Source organism: Podarcis filfolensis, assembly GCF_964270895.1.
Source record: "Podarcis filfolensis genome assembly, chromosome: 6".
NCBI lineage: Eukaryota > Metazoa > Chordata > Lepidosauria > Squamata > Lacertidae > Podarcis > Podarcis filfolensis.
The window spans coordinates 61,068,589-61,085,815 of NC_139609.1; the positions used below are offsets into that span (position 1 = coordinate 61,068,589).

The window sequence follows — 17,227 nt, forward strand, 5'->3', positions numbered from 1 at the left end:
AATCGTAGTGCGCTCTCGGGCGGGGGCGGCGCCTCCTGCCGCGCCCAACTCCCAGCACGAGCTCAACTGTTTTGCACACGCTGGACCTCGCCTCCCTGCCCGCATGCGCAGTCCTGATACCCGGCATTCGACGGCCACTTATAAAATAGGTAACAAGGGACCCGGAAACCTACTTCCTCTCTAAGGCTATAAGTGGGAAGGCCGGTAGCGCGAGCTGAGGGCAGCGTTCGGCGCGCGCCTTGCCAGTGCCACGCGGCTCCTGCCCAACGTTCTTTCCCGCCGCCTCCTCCGCGCATGCGGAATGAGGGGCTCTCCGCGCCGCCGCCTCAGCTCAGCGTTATGCTGCGGCTATTGTGGGGGCTTCTACGGACTTGCCGGCTCTTGGCGATGTCGATGCTGTTGTTGCTGCTGCCTCAGGAACTGGTGGGTGAGTACGAGGCAGGCAGGCGGCGGCGGAGCCTCTAGCGGCCTCTCTCCCTTCGCGTTGCCTCCCCTCACGCCCGCTCGGGCTTCGAGAGGCTTCGCAAAGCGGGGCATGATGTGGGTTAGAGGCCGCCGGCGAGGAGGCGTCGAGTCCTGGCTCCTCAGCCGCGCGGCAGTTGCGCTCCTCTCCCGCCCAGGATTCGCAGCGGGCGGCAGGTGAGATACGAGGCCGCCGCAGGGACCTCGCTTGCCGCGGCACGAAGGCATAGGCGCTGTTCAGGCACATATAAAATAACTTATTAAACACTATTCCGTGTGATAACTACCGATTTAAAGTTGGAACGAGCCTGCATCTGTCTTGTTTTATTTTATTCCCTTTTACCCTATTGTACGCATTTGACTCTCCTGCCAACCTGGCAGTTCGAAAGCACGTCAAAGTTCAAGTAGATAAATAGGTACCGCTCCGGTGGGAAGGTAAACGGCGTTTCCATGCTGTTATGTACTGAGTTGAATAGGATCCAAACTGCAGCAGTCTGATTGGTCCTAGAACAATAGGATCCAAAAGGCAGCAGTCTGATTGGTCCTAGAACAATGCAGCAGTATGATTGGTTGGCAGGAACCACCCAATCATGCTCCAGATAGAAGTGAATCCACAACCTGATTGGCTTACAGTAGAATTCCGGAATTAGCCAATCATGTGCAGCCCATTGTGTAAATAATGTATATAAAGCAGATACTTTGAGGGGACATTCATTCATTCCTCCTCACCACTATGATCTGTATAAAGAGCATGAAATCACTTTGCGACTCTGAGTATATTTCACATGTGCTGCTCTGGTTTGCCAGAAGTGGCTTAGTCATGCTGGTCACATGACCCAGAAGCTGTATGCCGGCTCCCTCGGCCAATAAAGCGAGATGAGTTCCGCAACCCCAGAGTCGTCCGCGACTGGACCTAATGGTCAGGGGTCCCTTTACCTTTACCTTACACATTTGACTAATGTGTTTTATGTGCTTTCTATTTTGTTTTGTTGGTGCTGGTCGTTTGATTGATTTGATTCAGATTGATGTCCTCTGGGGCAGCCATTCCAGCTGAGAGGCAGAACTCGCTCCATGCGCTCTTCTGTGACCAGCCAGCTCCACCAGGCCTCCTCTCTCCTCACTGTCATCTGGAGGCCGCTATTCCATCAAGATAGGAAGCAGGGCTGCTTTACCTGGAAGCCCAGCTCCATCGGGCACCACCTGCCCCAGAACTGTTTTCGCTGGTCGGTTATACGGACCTACCCACGTGACACTGATACAAAAACCTACACAAACACTATGCAATAGAACGAAAGATCATCATACCCCTATCTATCTCCCCTGTGTCTCCTCTCTTCCCCTCTCCCCCCACCGCATAATGCATGCCACAACAGTGTCTCATACCAAAGGTAAATGAATTATGAAAAAGATTCTATGAATTGAAAGTGGAGACACTATACAGTGGTACCTCGGGTTACATACGCTTCAGGTTACAGACTCTGCTAACCCAGAAATATTACCTCGGGTTAAGAACTTTGCTTCAGGATAAGAACAGAAATTGTGCTCTGGCGGCAGCAGGAGGCCCCATTAGCTAAAGTGGTGCTTTAGGTTAAGAACAGTTTCAGGTTAAGAACGGACCTCCGGAACGAATTAAGTACTTAACCCGAGGTACCACTGTATGTACTTTTCTTTCTTTCTTTCACAATAAAATCTTTAATAAAAACTAATTTTAAAAAGATTATAGGAACATCTCTCCCTGAGTTTTGATTTTGATTTTCCTCTTCCTTTCCTGGCCCTTTTCCCTTGTGTGATGTCCTTTTTTAGACCAGTATAGTATGTGAAGAGAAGATGAGTCTTTTCACAAAGACCAATTTTTGCTATACTTGTCAGTTGCTTGAGGCTCAGGTGATGTTGGTGGCGTGGAGTGCCTTCCATCAGCTTGGTCTGGTGGCCCAGCTGTATCCCTATCTCGACAGGGATAGCCTGCTCTGGTAACCTCTGGGTTAGATAATTGCATTGTATTATACAGTATATGGGGTTTAACTCTGAAGACTGTTCAGAAACTTCATTTGGTGCAGAATCAGCTTCCAGCTTGCTCGGCAGGGAAATATGGTTTGAGCATATAACACCAATGCTGGCCATGGCAACTGAAATTTTAACTGATGATATGCAATTCCCTTTAAATGTGTATAGATGGTTTAAAATGTTTTAGAAATGTTTTAATTTAATTTTAAATCATACTATTGTAGCATTAGATGCTTACTACCCTGGACTGCTTTGGGAGGAAATACAGTTTTTAAAAAACCAAATAAATGTGTGAAAAATGCACAAAAATCTTTTTTGATGAGGTAAGGTAAAGGTACCCCTGCCCGTCAGGGCCAGTCGTGACCGACTCTAGGGTTGCGCTCTCATCTCGCTCAAGAGGCCGGGAGCCGGCGCTGTCCGAAGACACTTCCGGGTCACGTGGCCAGCGTGACGAAGCTGCATCTGGCGAGCCAGCACCAGCGCCGCACACGGAAACGCTGTTTACCTTCCCGCTATAAAGCGGTCCCTATTTATCTACTTGCACTTAGGGGTGCTTTCGAACTGCTAGGTTGACAGGAGCTGGGACCGAACGACGGGAGCTCACCCCGCCGCGGGGATTCGAACCGCCGACCTTACGATCAGCAAGTCCTAGGCACTGAGGTTTTACCCACAGCGCCACCATTAGACCTAATTTTCTAGCGTGCATACAGTATATGGGTTGAACACTCCCTTCTGTTATTTATGTTTGTGTTTTCCTGTGTGATTTATTTGATCCTCCCTTTTCTCTTTCCTTTGCTGCCCCTCCACATATACAGTTTGGTGTCAAGTCATATTCTTCATCGATTTACCACAATACAGATATAGAGATCTTCTCCTTAGTTAACTTGGCAAAAACCTCTGGTCTTTCGTGTAAGGGAAAGCCTGGGCAAAATCCATCTTTAAAAGATGTTTGAAGCATCTGATGGTTGCTACTTCTTGTATGACATGAGGAAGAACATTTCATAGCACAAAGGCAATAGCGGAGAAATCTGATTTTATTGGTATTTGTCACTCCACCCAGTTTTGCCTCTGGCCCTGCCTGCTACTAGAATGTGTTCTTGAAAGGTTTTTCAAAAGGGAATGTGGCCCTAAAGCTAAATATGGTTCCCTACCCCTGCCCTTAAGGGGCATTCTGGCCAGAATTTTGAGCTTGGAAATGTATAAGAATTTATAAGATAGCATCAGTGCTAGTATCATGAGTTTGCACAAGAAAAGATTCAGGAAGGCTGAGTTTTAAATTTCAAAGAGTACATGAGTATTTTCAATTGTTCTTTCATATCTTAGTTATAATAATTTGCTTTTTTTTAAGATACTTTTATTACTTATGTTTTATTACATTAACTATCAGAACAAATATGGTGAAATAGTGAACAATGTTTTTAGTTCAAAAGACTTAACATCTTTAACTATTGTGTTTTTAAAGGGGACCGAAAATGGTGTAAAATTGAGGAGTTACCAGTGTTTTCCTTTTCTGAGATCATCCATGAACTACCTGGTAAAGCTGTATATGAATGCAAAAAAGGTTTTACAAGATTACCTTCAAAACCAAATATGACTTATTGCATTGATGGAAACTGGACGCCATTGGAAGACCCCTGTGGTGGTGTGTTGTTCTTATTGTTGTTCATATAAAGTTGCTGTAATGTTATAGACTCAAAGTTCAGCATCTTCTATTTTGTGGTTGTGATTATAACTATAGTTACCTAGAAGTGAGCTCTACTAAAATGGAGATGACATCAAACTGGGAGAGGTAGCTAATACCACAGAAGATAGAATCACAATTCCATAATACCTTAACAGATTAGAGATCTGGGCCAAAACTAACAAAATGAGTTTCAGTAGAGACATATGTAAGGTTCTACACTTAGCCAGGAATAATCAGATGCTCAAATATAAGATGAGGAATAACTTGGCTTGCCAACAGTACATGTGAAAAGGATCTAGGGGTATTAATAGATTCTTAATGAGTCAACAGTGGATCTAGGGGTATTAATAGATTCTTAATGAGTCAACAGTACGATGCATCAGCAAAAAAGCTAATGCTGATCTTGGCTGCAGAAGTATAGTGTCGAGATCAGGGAAGTCATAGTATCACTCTATTTTGCCTTGGTCAGACCGCACCTGCAGAACTTTGTTCAGTCATGGGCACCACAGTTGAAGAAGGATATTTATAAGCTGGAACATGTGCAGTTGAAGGCAACCAAGATGACCAAGGTTCTGGAAACACAGTCTTATGAGGAATGGTTGAGGGAGTTAGACTGGAAGGTGATAGGACAGACATCTTCAAATATCTAAAGGGCTGTCACATGGAAGATGTTTTAGAATGTTTACTAGAATCCAGTAAGCCTCATGACCCTGCACAGGTACTGTTGGTGGTGACTGATGCATGCAACCAGAAAAAATAGCAAGTTATGGTTTATCTGGGATACAAGGAAGACTAGGTCGAATTTCATGAAATCTGGGTGGACCTTGTAAGTGCTTGGATCTGTTCCAGAATAAAGAAAGGCCCCTGGTTTTTTTCTAATAAAATTTTGTTAAGACTTTTTCATAATACAATACAATAAAAAGCAAATTAATCTAGATAAAGAAGAGAAAAGAAAATACAGAGTCAGCTCTCAAAGTTAGATCTTAACCCTTTTCTCACAGAAAAAGGTGAGAGCTGGGAGTTTAGCTTTCTTCCCCCAGTCTCAGCCTGGGAGACCTTCCCTTCCCTCTCTCTCTCGCAGGGTCCTTCACCAAGCTATGATTTTCCATCCTTTTAAAAAAACAACAACTTCAATTTCCACTTCTTCCATTCTTTCTCCATGAGTTGGTAGCTTTCCCCTGTAAATTCACTCCAAATCATATGTAGAATCCTTTCTCTTCAACTCTGTCCCTGCCAGCTCAGGATGTCTCTTAGTCTCTCCATCCATGACTTCATTCCACTCCTCCAACATCATAATTCTGCCTTTTGGCTGTTTTATCCCTCTAGACACTTTTGTGAAGGACTTCTCCATTTCATCATCTACTGCCTCCAACTTTCATTTCACTCTCCTGTTCTGGCAACATTTTATTGGTATTGTTCTCCAAAGCTTCTGTGTCTTTAATTCCATTTTCCATTTCATCCTCCTGTGGTCCATTTCCATTCATCATTTCATGGATCTCAACTCTGAACTATTTTAATTGCTCATCCACTAATTACTGTAATATGCCAACAGTCAATGGGGTGTCCAACAATGCATTTGCCATACAGAATGGTCTTAGCTGTATTAACAGCTCAGTCTCTACCTTAAGATCTCCACAGTCTCTACCTTAAGAGCTTCAGTCTCCCGTCTTCACCTTAATGTCTTCACAGGATTCCTTATTGGGCCGTATTCTTTTCCCACAGTGACATAGAAAAAATACTTTTCAGTTTGAAGTCAGCACCATTGATCAAACAGAGAGTTTAAAATAAAAAAGTAAAATAAAATAAAGATTTCTAGCAATTGGGATACCATTTGGCTATCTAAAATTTTCTTAGTTGCAAATAATTAAAACATGCTTTTCGTTTTGCTTTCTGTCTTTTGGTAATCATCTCTTCTTCAGCCAGCAGTTAGCTCACAATCCAGATGTAAATTTCAAATGGCAGACTGATAATATCTCAGCCGTAATTTAAGCTGCTTGGTCCCAGCATGGAAAGCTGCTTTTTCAGAGCACCTGAGGTTAATCCCTTGTTCATTCTCTTTTCCCAGAGCGAATTTGACTGCCAAGATTTACAGCTTGGCTATCAACAATCACAATGAGCTGTTGACTGGAGGTGTTCACCATTGACTGAGTTCACCATTTCCTTCCCCAGACATCTGGGAAAGCTTCTGTTATTGATGATCTAGCATAGCAAAAATTGGATCAGACATGTTATGTGGAATTTCATACTTCATCTCAAACAGCAGGATATGTTCTGCTGATGCCATTTTGTTCTGCATTTGTAGGCTTTGTTAGCACAGTTCAAGTGTTGAATAAGTTTCTTCTGGACCTCTTAAAGGTGTGGCAGGAAGCCTCCAGCAGTAGGCACTGAAGATGAAGCAGGGGTGGCTGAATGTGGTCTGGATCATGGGTTTATTGTTCTTGGCAAATTCCACAAATGGCCAGAGCATTGGATTCCTTGACAGAAAGGCAGTATATTCAGACAGTCAAAACCAAAAACAAACAAACAAGATGAAGGCTTTGGGCTTGAGGGGATGGCATGGCAAGGGAGCTAAGTGATGAAGGTATTGGAGCTATCCTATTGCTTGCCACTTGGCTGATGGTCATTCTATTTTTTTTCCACAGCAGTCAGATCAACAGCTGCAGCCTATTTCCTCCCCCCCCCCCCATTAAGATAAATGGAATATACTTTCCTTATGCCAGTTCTGTCATCTAGATTTTCCCAGTTTCAAGCAGAAAATTGCACATTTAAGCTGTATTCCTGTATGCACTTACCTGGCTGTTTATTTCTGAGTAAATATCAGCACTAGTTGGCAGAGTGACAGCAGTTACCTGACCTTCCATCACCAGCATTGCTGCACTAAATCAGGAGTGGGAGGAGGGTGGTGCACTACAAATGCACTGACAACCAATCTGGTGCTTGTAGTGGTGTTTTCACCATGCTGACCCCACTATTGTGGCTGGTAAACATGCATAGATTGTGGTCTTAATCTTTCAGTTCATTGAACTCCATAGATTGCTGTGTCTGCTTGGTTTTTGTGTGTGTACAGTCATACCTCGGGATAAATACGCTTCAGGATAAGTATTTTCAGGTTGCGCTCCGCAGCAACCCGGAAGTAACGGAGCACATTACTTCCAGGTTTCGCCACTCGCGCATGCGCAGACAGTCAAAATGACGTCACACGCATGCGCAGAAGTGGCAACCTGCGCACGCGCAGTCGCGTCTTACGTTTTGTTCAGGATGCAAACGGGGCTCCGGAACGGATCCCGTTCGCATCCTGAGGTACCACTGTATATACATGTAATAAAACAGGAAAGCAGGCAGGATGTAGGCAGTCTGTTAACAGTGGTGAATCTTCTAACATTCTGACGTTTGTATTATTCTAGTTTCTAACATGGTGTCATAAGTTGTTATCTTGCTTTTTGTTTGCAGAATTCTGCCCCTTTCCACCAAAGCAAACTAGAGCTAAACTAAAAGATAAGTTTGGAACTTCAGTATTGTTTCCTGTTGGGATGGTAGTACACTATGTATGTAAGGCAGGATTTGAACAAGTTCCTGGTATCTTGAATACTATTACCTGTGGTAAAAATATGAAGTGGTCACCGCTTGCAAAGTTCTGTAGAGGTAAACCATCTTTTGCTTTTGATTTATTGTAATGATTTGCAGGTATTTATGAACAAAAACCGGACTTTGTTTTTAAAAAGATCAAGTCCCCAGAACATGCAGGTCCTTGGAAATTATTAAAATGAAAGGTTTTTTGGTTTTGGCCACAAAGACGTATTGGTGGTTTGGTGAACAGGGAAATAAAAAGTAGCCATATGACTCAGTTTGAAACATGTTTGAGCTAGGGAATGTAAATGCTGCAGCTGTTTTACTTGATACATTTACATTTAAGCCTTCCTTCAAAGAGCTCAGAATATCATATATGTATTTTTCTTCAGACATGGTTTTCTTCATCTTCTATTTTATCCTACAAATCCTGTAGATTTAGGTTAGGCTGAGAGACAGTGACTGTCCTTAAGTCACCCAGTGAGCTTCATGCCTGAAAGGAGATTTGAACTTTGACCTGCCTAATCCTACCTCAACACTCGAACCCCTACAGCACACTTGCTATACAAATAACTGCTTTTACAGTAACAAGGCAAGTGCTATTTCTGACAAAAAACTAACTACATAACCACCTTAATCTATGCTGAGTTTTGCATGATGAGGCAGCCAGGCAAGAGAAGAATAAATATCTTGATTTTGAATTTGTCAAGAATAGCAAGTTGCAGTCTTGTAGAGATGAAAGAAGCAAACATCCCAGATTTTATGCAAAGTTTTTAAAATACCTAACGCTAAGTAATTTTGTGGCATCTGTTACAACTATGCTGTAACCCTATGGCAGGATATTTCACACAGAGCATCCTCTTTACAACATGCAGCACCTCCTCCACCCAGGTGATAGTGCAGTACTATCACTTTTTTTATTTGTACTAATCTTCTGTGGAAGATTAAATAAATATGAGTGATGCCCACTTCCACTGGAAAGGCATCCAGAAACAAAATTCTTATTCAAGATGTGCAAGAGATTGGTTTGTTTACTCATTGCATTTGCTGATCTGTGCTTTCATAAGATTTTAAGATGGTGTACGTCAGCAGTTGAAGTTCAGTTGATGGTTCAAAGAGCAGTGAGGGGCTGTTTGAACAGTTTTGTTAAAATATGTGAAGGAAAATGTAAAATAACAAAGTATGGCACTTTGAAGATCTCTCGCATGGTGATCATTGACATTACAGTATCTTTTATGTGTAGTTAATGATCCTGGCAAATATATTCAGAATAATGCTTGGTTTTAAAAAGGATATTTGCTAGGATTGTGAACTGCAGACATAAGAGATCTTGTATGTTACTACGTTGTTTTATGCATTATCTTATATATAGTTTGCTTTCCTTCATGTTTTTAATGCAATTTGTCAAAACTGTTCTCCTTTTATTAATGCCAGACCTGTCAAAAATATTGTTTGTTTGTTTTTTCCTGGTTTTGTATGTTTAATTCTAGAATGTTTCTTTTCAGGAAAAGCTTGTGAGACACCAACACCAGTAAAAGATGGAAGTATTTTCTCATTTAATTCAGAATACACCTTTGGAGCAAGCATTTTATATATGTGTATTCAAGGGTAAGGAAACACCATTAAAGGCCACCAATAACATTTCCAATATACTTTTGCTCTTGTTTTTTCAGAAACTAGTAAAATTGGCAGTACTTTGTAACTGAAGATGCAGTCAGTTAAGTTTAGGAGGAGAATCTAAATATATTATTATCATAATCATTATAAATTTCATTATTATATATGTATACCATGCCTTTTACCCTGGGAAGGGACAAGGTGGCTTGCAGATAAAAATAAAAACAATTTTTAAAAAAGGGAGAAAATAGAGTTTCATACACACACGCAGAATAAAACATTACTGAAAAACATCTAGGATACATTCAAAGCAGCATAATTAACAGGAAACTTAAATATAATCCTAAAAATTTCAAAATAATACATTATGAAAGAGGTTGACTACAGAATGCACATTTAACAACAAAGTTAACAATTTTTTATCTTAAACATTTTAGAAGAAAACATTAGTAAAAAGAAGTTCAATATAAAATACACTTTTAAAACAGCATAATTAGCAAGAGATTAAAAAATTACCATAAGCATAGAAGACATGAAGAATCGGGGCTAGATCGAGCAGTACCTCCCAGCTGTAATCTTGATATTTTAAGGGCAGTAAGACCTTGTCTAGATTGGAGTAGACCTGAACAGCACCGCTCTATGAACTGCCTACCAACTGTACTTCTGATTTATATGGATTGAGCATCACTTGGTTGGATTTTTTATCCTGTACATTCAGATACACAATGATTGGGAGACGTTGGAACAGATGTCAGGCAAAGGGAAGTGATGTTCACTGGAGTAATCCACCTCCACTTTGTGTGCGTAAGTAGCGTAAATTATTTACAAATTTGGAGTGATATTTTTTGTGATTAACAGCACAGTTGTTTTCTTGGAAATTTGTTTCACTGTGTTCAGTGGAGGTTTGTACCCAGGTAGGGATATAGAGGATTGCACCTGAAGGCTACATTCCTATGAACACTTCCTTAGGAGAAAGCCCTATATTGAACTCAGTGGGACAATTGGGCTATGAATTTGCCTTAAAATTTAGTAAAGCATGGTCATTAAAATAAGCAAATTAGTTAGTTCCTATTCTGTGTTTGTTTCACAGCTATTCATAAGTCTGTTCTGTCTCATTTCTATAGTAACCTGCTAATTAAAAATACAGTGGTGCCTCGCAAGACGAAATTAATTCGTTCCGCAAGTTTTTTCTTCTTGCGAGTTTTTCGTCTTGCGAAGCACGGTTTCCCATAGGAATGCATTGAAAATCAATTAATGCGTTCCTATGGAGACCGCTTGCCAGGCTGGCGGTGCGGAAAAGGGCTTTTCTCCCCACCGCAAGCCTTCAGGACAGGTACGGGAACAGAGGGGAAGGCGCGCAGCGCTTCTCCTCTGTTCCCGGGGCTTGCGGTGGGAGGAGGGTTTTTCCTCCCCACCGCCAACATTCAGAACAGCATTCTGAATGTTGGTGGTGGGAAGGAAAACCCTCCTCCCACCGCAAGTCTTCAGGACAGCCATCCGAAGGCTGGCGCGGGGAGAAGGTCTCTCCGCCCCACCGCCAGCCTTCGGAGGAGCCTTCCGAATGCTGCCAGTGGGGCGGAGAGACCTCCTCCCGCCGCCAGCCTTCGGAGCAGCCTTCCAAAGGCTGCCGGTGGGGCGGAGAGACCTCCTCCCGCCGCCAGCCTTCGGAGCAGCCTTCCGAAGGCTGCCGGTGGGGCGGACAGACCTCCTCCCGCCACCAGCCTTCGGAGCAGCCTTCCGAAGGCTGGCGGTGGGGCGGACAGACCTCCTCCCGCCGCCAGCCTTCGGAGCAGCCTTCCGAAGGCTGGCGGTGGGGCAGACAGACCTCCTCCCGCCGCCAGCCTTCGGAGCAGCCTTCCGAAGGCTGGCGGCGGGAGGAGGTCTCTCCGCCCCACCGCCAGCCTTCGGAGCAGCCTCCCGAAGGCTGGTGGCAGGAGGAGGTCTCTCCGCCCCACCGCCAGCCTTCGGAGGAGGTCCGAGGACAGTGGGGAAGACGCGCTGCGCTTCCCTGCTGTCCTGGAGATTTCGTCTTGCGGGGCACCACTGTAGCCACATGTATATTCTCACAAAAAGAAGCATTACTTTTTCTGTTTTTGTATATTTTTGTTAATTTTAATAAATAAAATTACAACATAGATTATCCATTAAAAGCTCATATTAAACAGATAATTCAATCAAAAGAAGAGAAATACAGGGACAAATCATACATTTCTAAACATACTTTATCGTAAAGTTGTGTTTTCATGTGTTTTTTTTTAAATCAAAATTCACATCTGAAATTTTGGAGTGCAAAATCTGAAGGACAACTTTATTCTGATTCCTTGCATTAGTCTGCAAGTTGTGAATCCAACAAGTTAGGTACTGGAATTTGCAAGGAATGAATTCCTCAAGCATTTTCAAAATGTAGTACCTTATGCATACAATACAAATTAAGAAAATAAAAAATGTTAGTTATAGGGTTTACAGTTTTGTTATTTAAAATGCTATTGTAGATGTCTAAATGAGATTTCTAAGTTTAGACTAATCAACTTATATCTAAATTACATGGAACGTTGAACACCCAGAGGTAATTGAATCCCGCCCTGTTTCTTGTTGATAATTTTCTGGTTTGCACTTTCTTAAGCTATTTTAAACAACACGAACCTCCCAGATTAGGTTTAGGTAATGTTAATTCAGCCAGGAGTAAAGAAATAATGTCTCGTCAATTGTAAATGGCTTTTGTCATTACAAGTGTTTAACTGACAAAAACTATGGTAAGAATTTTTTTATTTCATAAAATTTACACAGCTTGATTGTAAAACAAAAAACTCTCAAAGTGGCTATGGCAGATCCCAGTCTAGAAAATTTCACAAAAGAATTTGCTAAAAGCTTCTAAGAATAGGTTAAATCAGATAAGAGGTAAAAAGCAGGAAGAACTTTGTGAGAATATATATACAGATACACCCAAAGGCATCCAGAAGGCATTTGAAGAAGGTAAGTGCTGCTGGCTGTACAGACTGGCTGTACAGGGTTACGTTCCAGCACCCCACAAATTACTTTCTTCTTTAGTTCACATTTATGGGCCTATACAGGCACCCCCCTGTATAGAATCGATTGATAAGACAAAGGGCCCTGCTCCATTATTGTTGCTAGTGTAAGGAAAAAGGACACACTTAGCATTGTTATCTTAAAACTTTGTTGAGAGTATGTACAACATGTCATGTAGCATTCGGTTGAGACGAGAATTAGATTGGGGCCTGGTGGGTAGGGAACACAAAGGAGGTTATGTTCCAGAATGCATCATGGCTTACATCAGGCACCAGTCCATCAAGGTTCTGGTGTCATGAGTTATCATCATATCTTCCCTGTGTTTCCATAAGGAATAAGATTCAGATTGCATGTAAATGTTGTACGTTGTAATGTAAATGTAAATGTGTACGTTGTTAGTAGGGTTACATATAGAGATCTAAATAGATATTCCTCAACAGTAATAGCATTCTTCATTCATGCTAAAGTATAAAACAGAATGTTTGCATGTGCAGGTATTTGAATATAGAAAACTCAACTGGTCTGGAATCTGCTCAGTGCTTGGATAGTATATGTACTTACCCTATTCGTGCTACCTTGAGTTCCATGATGATAAAAGGCAGATTATCAGTGTAACTTAAAATGTGGTGTAATAACAAAGGTTAGGTTTAAATACACTTAAATGTGCACATTTATCTTGAGCTTACTCTTCAAGTGGCTATTCATCGGGTTGTGCAATAAGGAACATCAGCTGCAGAAAATTAATGGGGCAGTTCTGACCATTATTCTATGAAGCTGGGAATGAGCGCTGGACCCAAGCATCTTCCCCTCTCCCTCTTCTCCTCCTTCCTTGGTTGTGCATCAATTTCAGTATGAAGATCCTGGCTTTATTAAGGCAGAGTTCTCTGTTAACATAAGAAGCAGGAACTTCTGATTTACTTTCTATTAATCTAACAGGAAAATAAGCCAGGATATTGAGTGTATTTCAGTACTTCCAAAAAGTCTTCCTGTCTGCACAGAACTGCAGATGTGTTCCTGTATGTGCAGCTCCCCAGAGAATGACTCAGAGAATCACAACCAATGGTAATTCCCTGCTGCCAAAATGTGAGCCTCTCTTCTTATGATTTTGTTCATTTTTGGTAAAATAAAAAATAAATTAAACTGAGAAATCCAATAGGCATTTAAAATATATCACTTCTAAATAAATATATTTAAAATAGTAGTTGTTACACGGTTTGTTTTGGATTTTTCAACAGTATACTGTTGACAGTTCTATCATTTTGCTGAATTATTCAGTTTTCTTTTAGGAGCTATATGTAAAGACCCTCCAGACATTCCTGGTGGATCCCACAACGGAACTGCATCTATTTATCCTTATGGAACAGCGCTCAAATACAGCTGCAAGGAGACTTTCTCACTCATTGGAGAACCTATTATATACTGTGATGTTGATAAAACTAATAGACCACTGTGGAGCAGTAAACCCCCGAGATGCCAAGGTTATTTTTTTAATATATACCAGTTTTTCCTTCATGATGATTATAAAAAACAAAACCTGTTGACCTTTCCCACCTTACATTTTTTAAGAATTTGAGATAAAAGTCAAAATGTCCAGACTTCATTTTGTCTACTTTTTTGTGTGTAAAAAGCCTTCTGGCACATATTTTTCGGCCCATAGGGCGCACCGGCCCATAGGGTGCACCTAGTTTTTTGGGGGGGAAACAAAGGGAAAAAAATTTATTTCCCCCCCCCAGGCGCGGGGCTGGGGCGGGGGAAGCCCAAGCTTCCCCCGACCCCAGCCCCCAGAACAGGCAGCACTCCACAAGCCGTGGGAGAGCTGCCCGAAGCCTGGGGGGCGCTGAGCTCAGCGCGCCCCCAGGCTTCAGGGTGCAGGCAGCTCTCTGGAAGCCGTGGGAGAGCTGCGTGACTTGCGGATAGCTTCCTGAAGCCTGGAGAGCGAGAGGGGTCAGTGCGCACCGACCCCTCACACTCTCCAGGCTTCAGTGAAAGCCTGCATTTGCCCCATAGAACGCACACACATTTCCCCTTCATTTTTGGAGGAGGAAAAATGCATCCTATAGGGTGAAAAATACGGTATACAGTTTTAACCAATGAATGACATCATAGCAATTATTGATATTTAGGAAAAGGCTAAAGCATTAACTTCCTGGTTCATTAATTGTTAGAAAAGTGATTGCTGAATCACAGAAAACAAGGATTTTACCCAGGATTTTAGTGTACAGGAGTGTGTCTACATACCCCTTGCAGTAAAACAAAGTCAGGTGTTTTTTCATACAGAATGGGTGACCATCCCCATTTGTTAAAGCCTACCCAATTATCATTGTACATTCAGTGGCTGGATACATTCCCACTAGAGAAAAGTAAACTGGTCAAATTAACACGGATTTTTCTTCTCTGGATGGAGGTAGGATGTTATAACACTTTTCATAAAAGTCTGTTTTTTCTCCTCACTTTCTGAGATAGAATCTTTTAGTCGGGTTATAGACTAGTGAGAAGTACAGTAAAGCACTACTTCATATTAAAAACATAACAGTGCTTCATTTTTAATTATCTGTTTAATATTGGGTTATGGTTTAGTCCCTGTTAGTCTAAAAGCAGGAAAGATAACTCTTGCCCATTAACAAAGTGAATAATTTCCACCAGTATGTACCTCTACTGGTATGGCACAGAGGATTTTGCTGTGCTTCAGAGAGGGCTTTATTTTCCTTCTTAAAGAAAGTTTGAAAATGTTGCGTGGATTGTGTAATAATGTCTTTCATCTCTCTTGATTCACACACATGCTGCGGTATAGCCACAGCTACATGGCAGTGCTTGTTGGAGAGATAATTTCCCCATAAACTGTTTGATTGCTAGGAATACTGTATGTGTAAGTGCTAATTGGAGGAAATATATTTGGAGCCTTCTAAGGATTAGTTCAGCAGATGGGACTAATTTTGGAGACCTTTGATTTGCAGCAGCCATTACTAAAATAATGTGTATTCCTCAAACAGAAAACACCTGTTGGAAGAGGCCTTAAGATAGCAGAAGCCTTTTTTCATCATGTGTTCTATACAGTCTCACAGAAAAGCATTTATAGTCTCATTTTCAAAGATCTAGATTGATGACGGAATATATTATTTTTTAGTAAAGTTCAGCAGAAAAAATAACTTGTAATAACGTAGAAATGTAAGGATTCTGTTTTTAAGGGATTTTGATTTTTAATATTACTTTCTGCTTTCAGTGATTATATGTGCAGATCCAGTAGTTCAAGATGGAATAAAGAAGATAAGTGAGTTTAAAGATTCCTATACCTTTGGGGGCAATATTACATTTGAATGTAAAATTGGATACTTCATGATCGGAAGTTATTTCATTCGATGTGAGGCGAACAATACTTGGATCCCTAAAGTGCCATCCTGCAAAAAGGGTAAGAATTCTTTAAAAAGAAAAATATTAGCATTTATGTTTCTGCATTAAACAAGAAGAACCCATTTAAAATGACATTTATGCCTAGGGCGTGCACATTCCCAAATGCAGGCATGCGAAGAAGTACTATATGTTGAAACAGATAGCTTAAAGAGAGCTTATTTAGCCTCACTAGTCCCACAGATGTATGTTAGTTATTTGTAACAAAAGCCAAAGTCATACGAACTCAAATGAAAGATATCAGAAATAATAATTATTAGAACTTGAGCATATGAGAACATGTGTAGATATGTGTACAAAGCATACAAAATTACAAAATACAAATAGGTTTTCAAAGCTGTCGTCACTGTTTATAAAACAAAGAAATTCTGCAAACAATACAGATTATAAACTGACAAGATTTCCAGGATTAAATCTCATTTCATATTTCATCAAAATCAGAATGGAGAATCAGTCATAGATGGTCCTCTGTTTTGTAAGACCTCAGCCAAATTTTGAACAGCAGCAACATACTGGTATACTTACACCTTGCTCAGGAGTCTAAATTCTTCCCTCTTGGATTGCAGTTTTGAATTTGAATGTTCAGATTCCATTATCTTAGGAAGTTTTTCAGAATTCATTTTTTATATTTGAATCTCATTTTTATTACAGTCCTTTGTAATATTCAACCATTTGGTTGAATCCAAATGGTTTAGAGCTTACAGAAGAAACAAAGGAGATGTCATATTATTGTGATTTTATATATGTACATATTATAACATTGTTAAACACCACAGCAGTGCCAGAGTCCAGGGAGTACCAGACACTTATCTAGGGTCCGTGTTTCCTTTTGGAAAATGAAGCACAGTGGAGCCTAGGGTGTCTTTATGATAATTGGTTTATTTACACAAATATACAACCTGAGTCTACGATATAAGGGTGCCCCAGGCTAACACCTCAAAAAGAAATTAAATGACTTAATTAGCTCTTGACACGTGTTGATCTCCCAGGCTTTAGAAATGTCTAATATACAATCTAGGAAGTTTGCCTGACATAATTAGCTTTTCATAAATGCTAATTTCAGAGGGTTCTAACATACATCTTAGGCTTGTTCTAAGATTACATTCTTGATTACATTCTAACATTTGGGGGTCTGATACACAGTTTTAACATGCAAGCCTTAATTAAATTATAGCACCTAGCAACCTATAACAATATTATTAAACAAATATTAACATTTTGCACCGTGTTTGTATGAAAGTAAGATAGAAAAAAACTGAGGTACTAAAGGGGATCTATGGCTGTCATCTATGAAGGTAGTTCCCCATCTGTTACTTTGTCTTTTCTTACATATATTTGGGCACCCTCTCCTTTGATTTTTGTTAGTCATTTCTGCCCAAAAAGAAAGAAGCTGCCTGATAAAGTTTCTTAGCCTGGTTGCCTGTGAGCTGTGCTTACCACAACCAGTCAAGTGGCTATTTT

At 41.0% G+C, this 17,227-nt stretch overlaps 1 protein-coding gene across 12 annotated transcripts in view; it reads left to right on the top strand.

The window, feature by feature from the left end:
* The first annotated feature begins 53 nt into the window (after positions 1 to 53).
* Positions 54 to 17,227, top strand: part of LOC310764102 (C4b-binding protein-like) — a 51,174-nt gene continuing 34,000 nt past the window's right edge. For 7 of the 12 annotated variants that reach the window (XR_014549014.1, XR_014549015.1, XR_014549016.1 and 4 more), the window contains exons 1-7: positions 59 to 427; positions 3,929 to 4,108; positions 7,601 to 7,792; positions 9,223 to 9,325; positions 10,053 to 10,138; positions 13,648 to 13,839; positions 15,582 to 15,767. Coding sequence is in view for 9 of the 12 variants with exons in the window: in XM_083617416.1 (XP_083473542.1) it covers positions 295 to 427; positions 3,929 to 4,108; positions 7,601 to 7,792; positions 9,223 to 9,325; positions 10,053 to 10,138; positions 13,648 to 13,839; positions 15,582 to 15,767 (1,072 nt within the window). In the remaining 3 variants the exon portion in view is untranslated. Of the gene's footprint in view, positions 640 to 3,928; positions 4,109 to 7,600; positions 7,793 to 9,222; positions 9,326 to 10,052; positions 10,139 to 13,647; positions 13,840 to 15,581; positions 15,768 to 17,227 lie in introns of all 12 variants that reach the window. The other 5 variants (XM_083617423.1, XM_083617424.1, XM_083617421.1 and 2 more) reach the window with 4 other exon arrangements.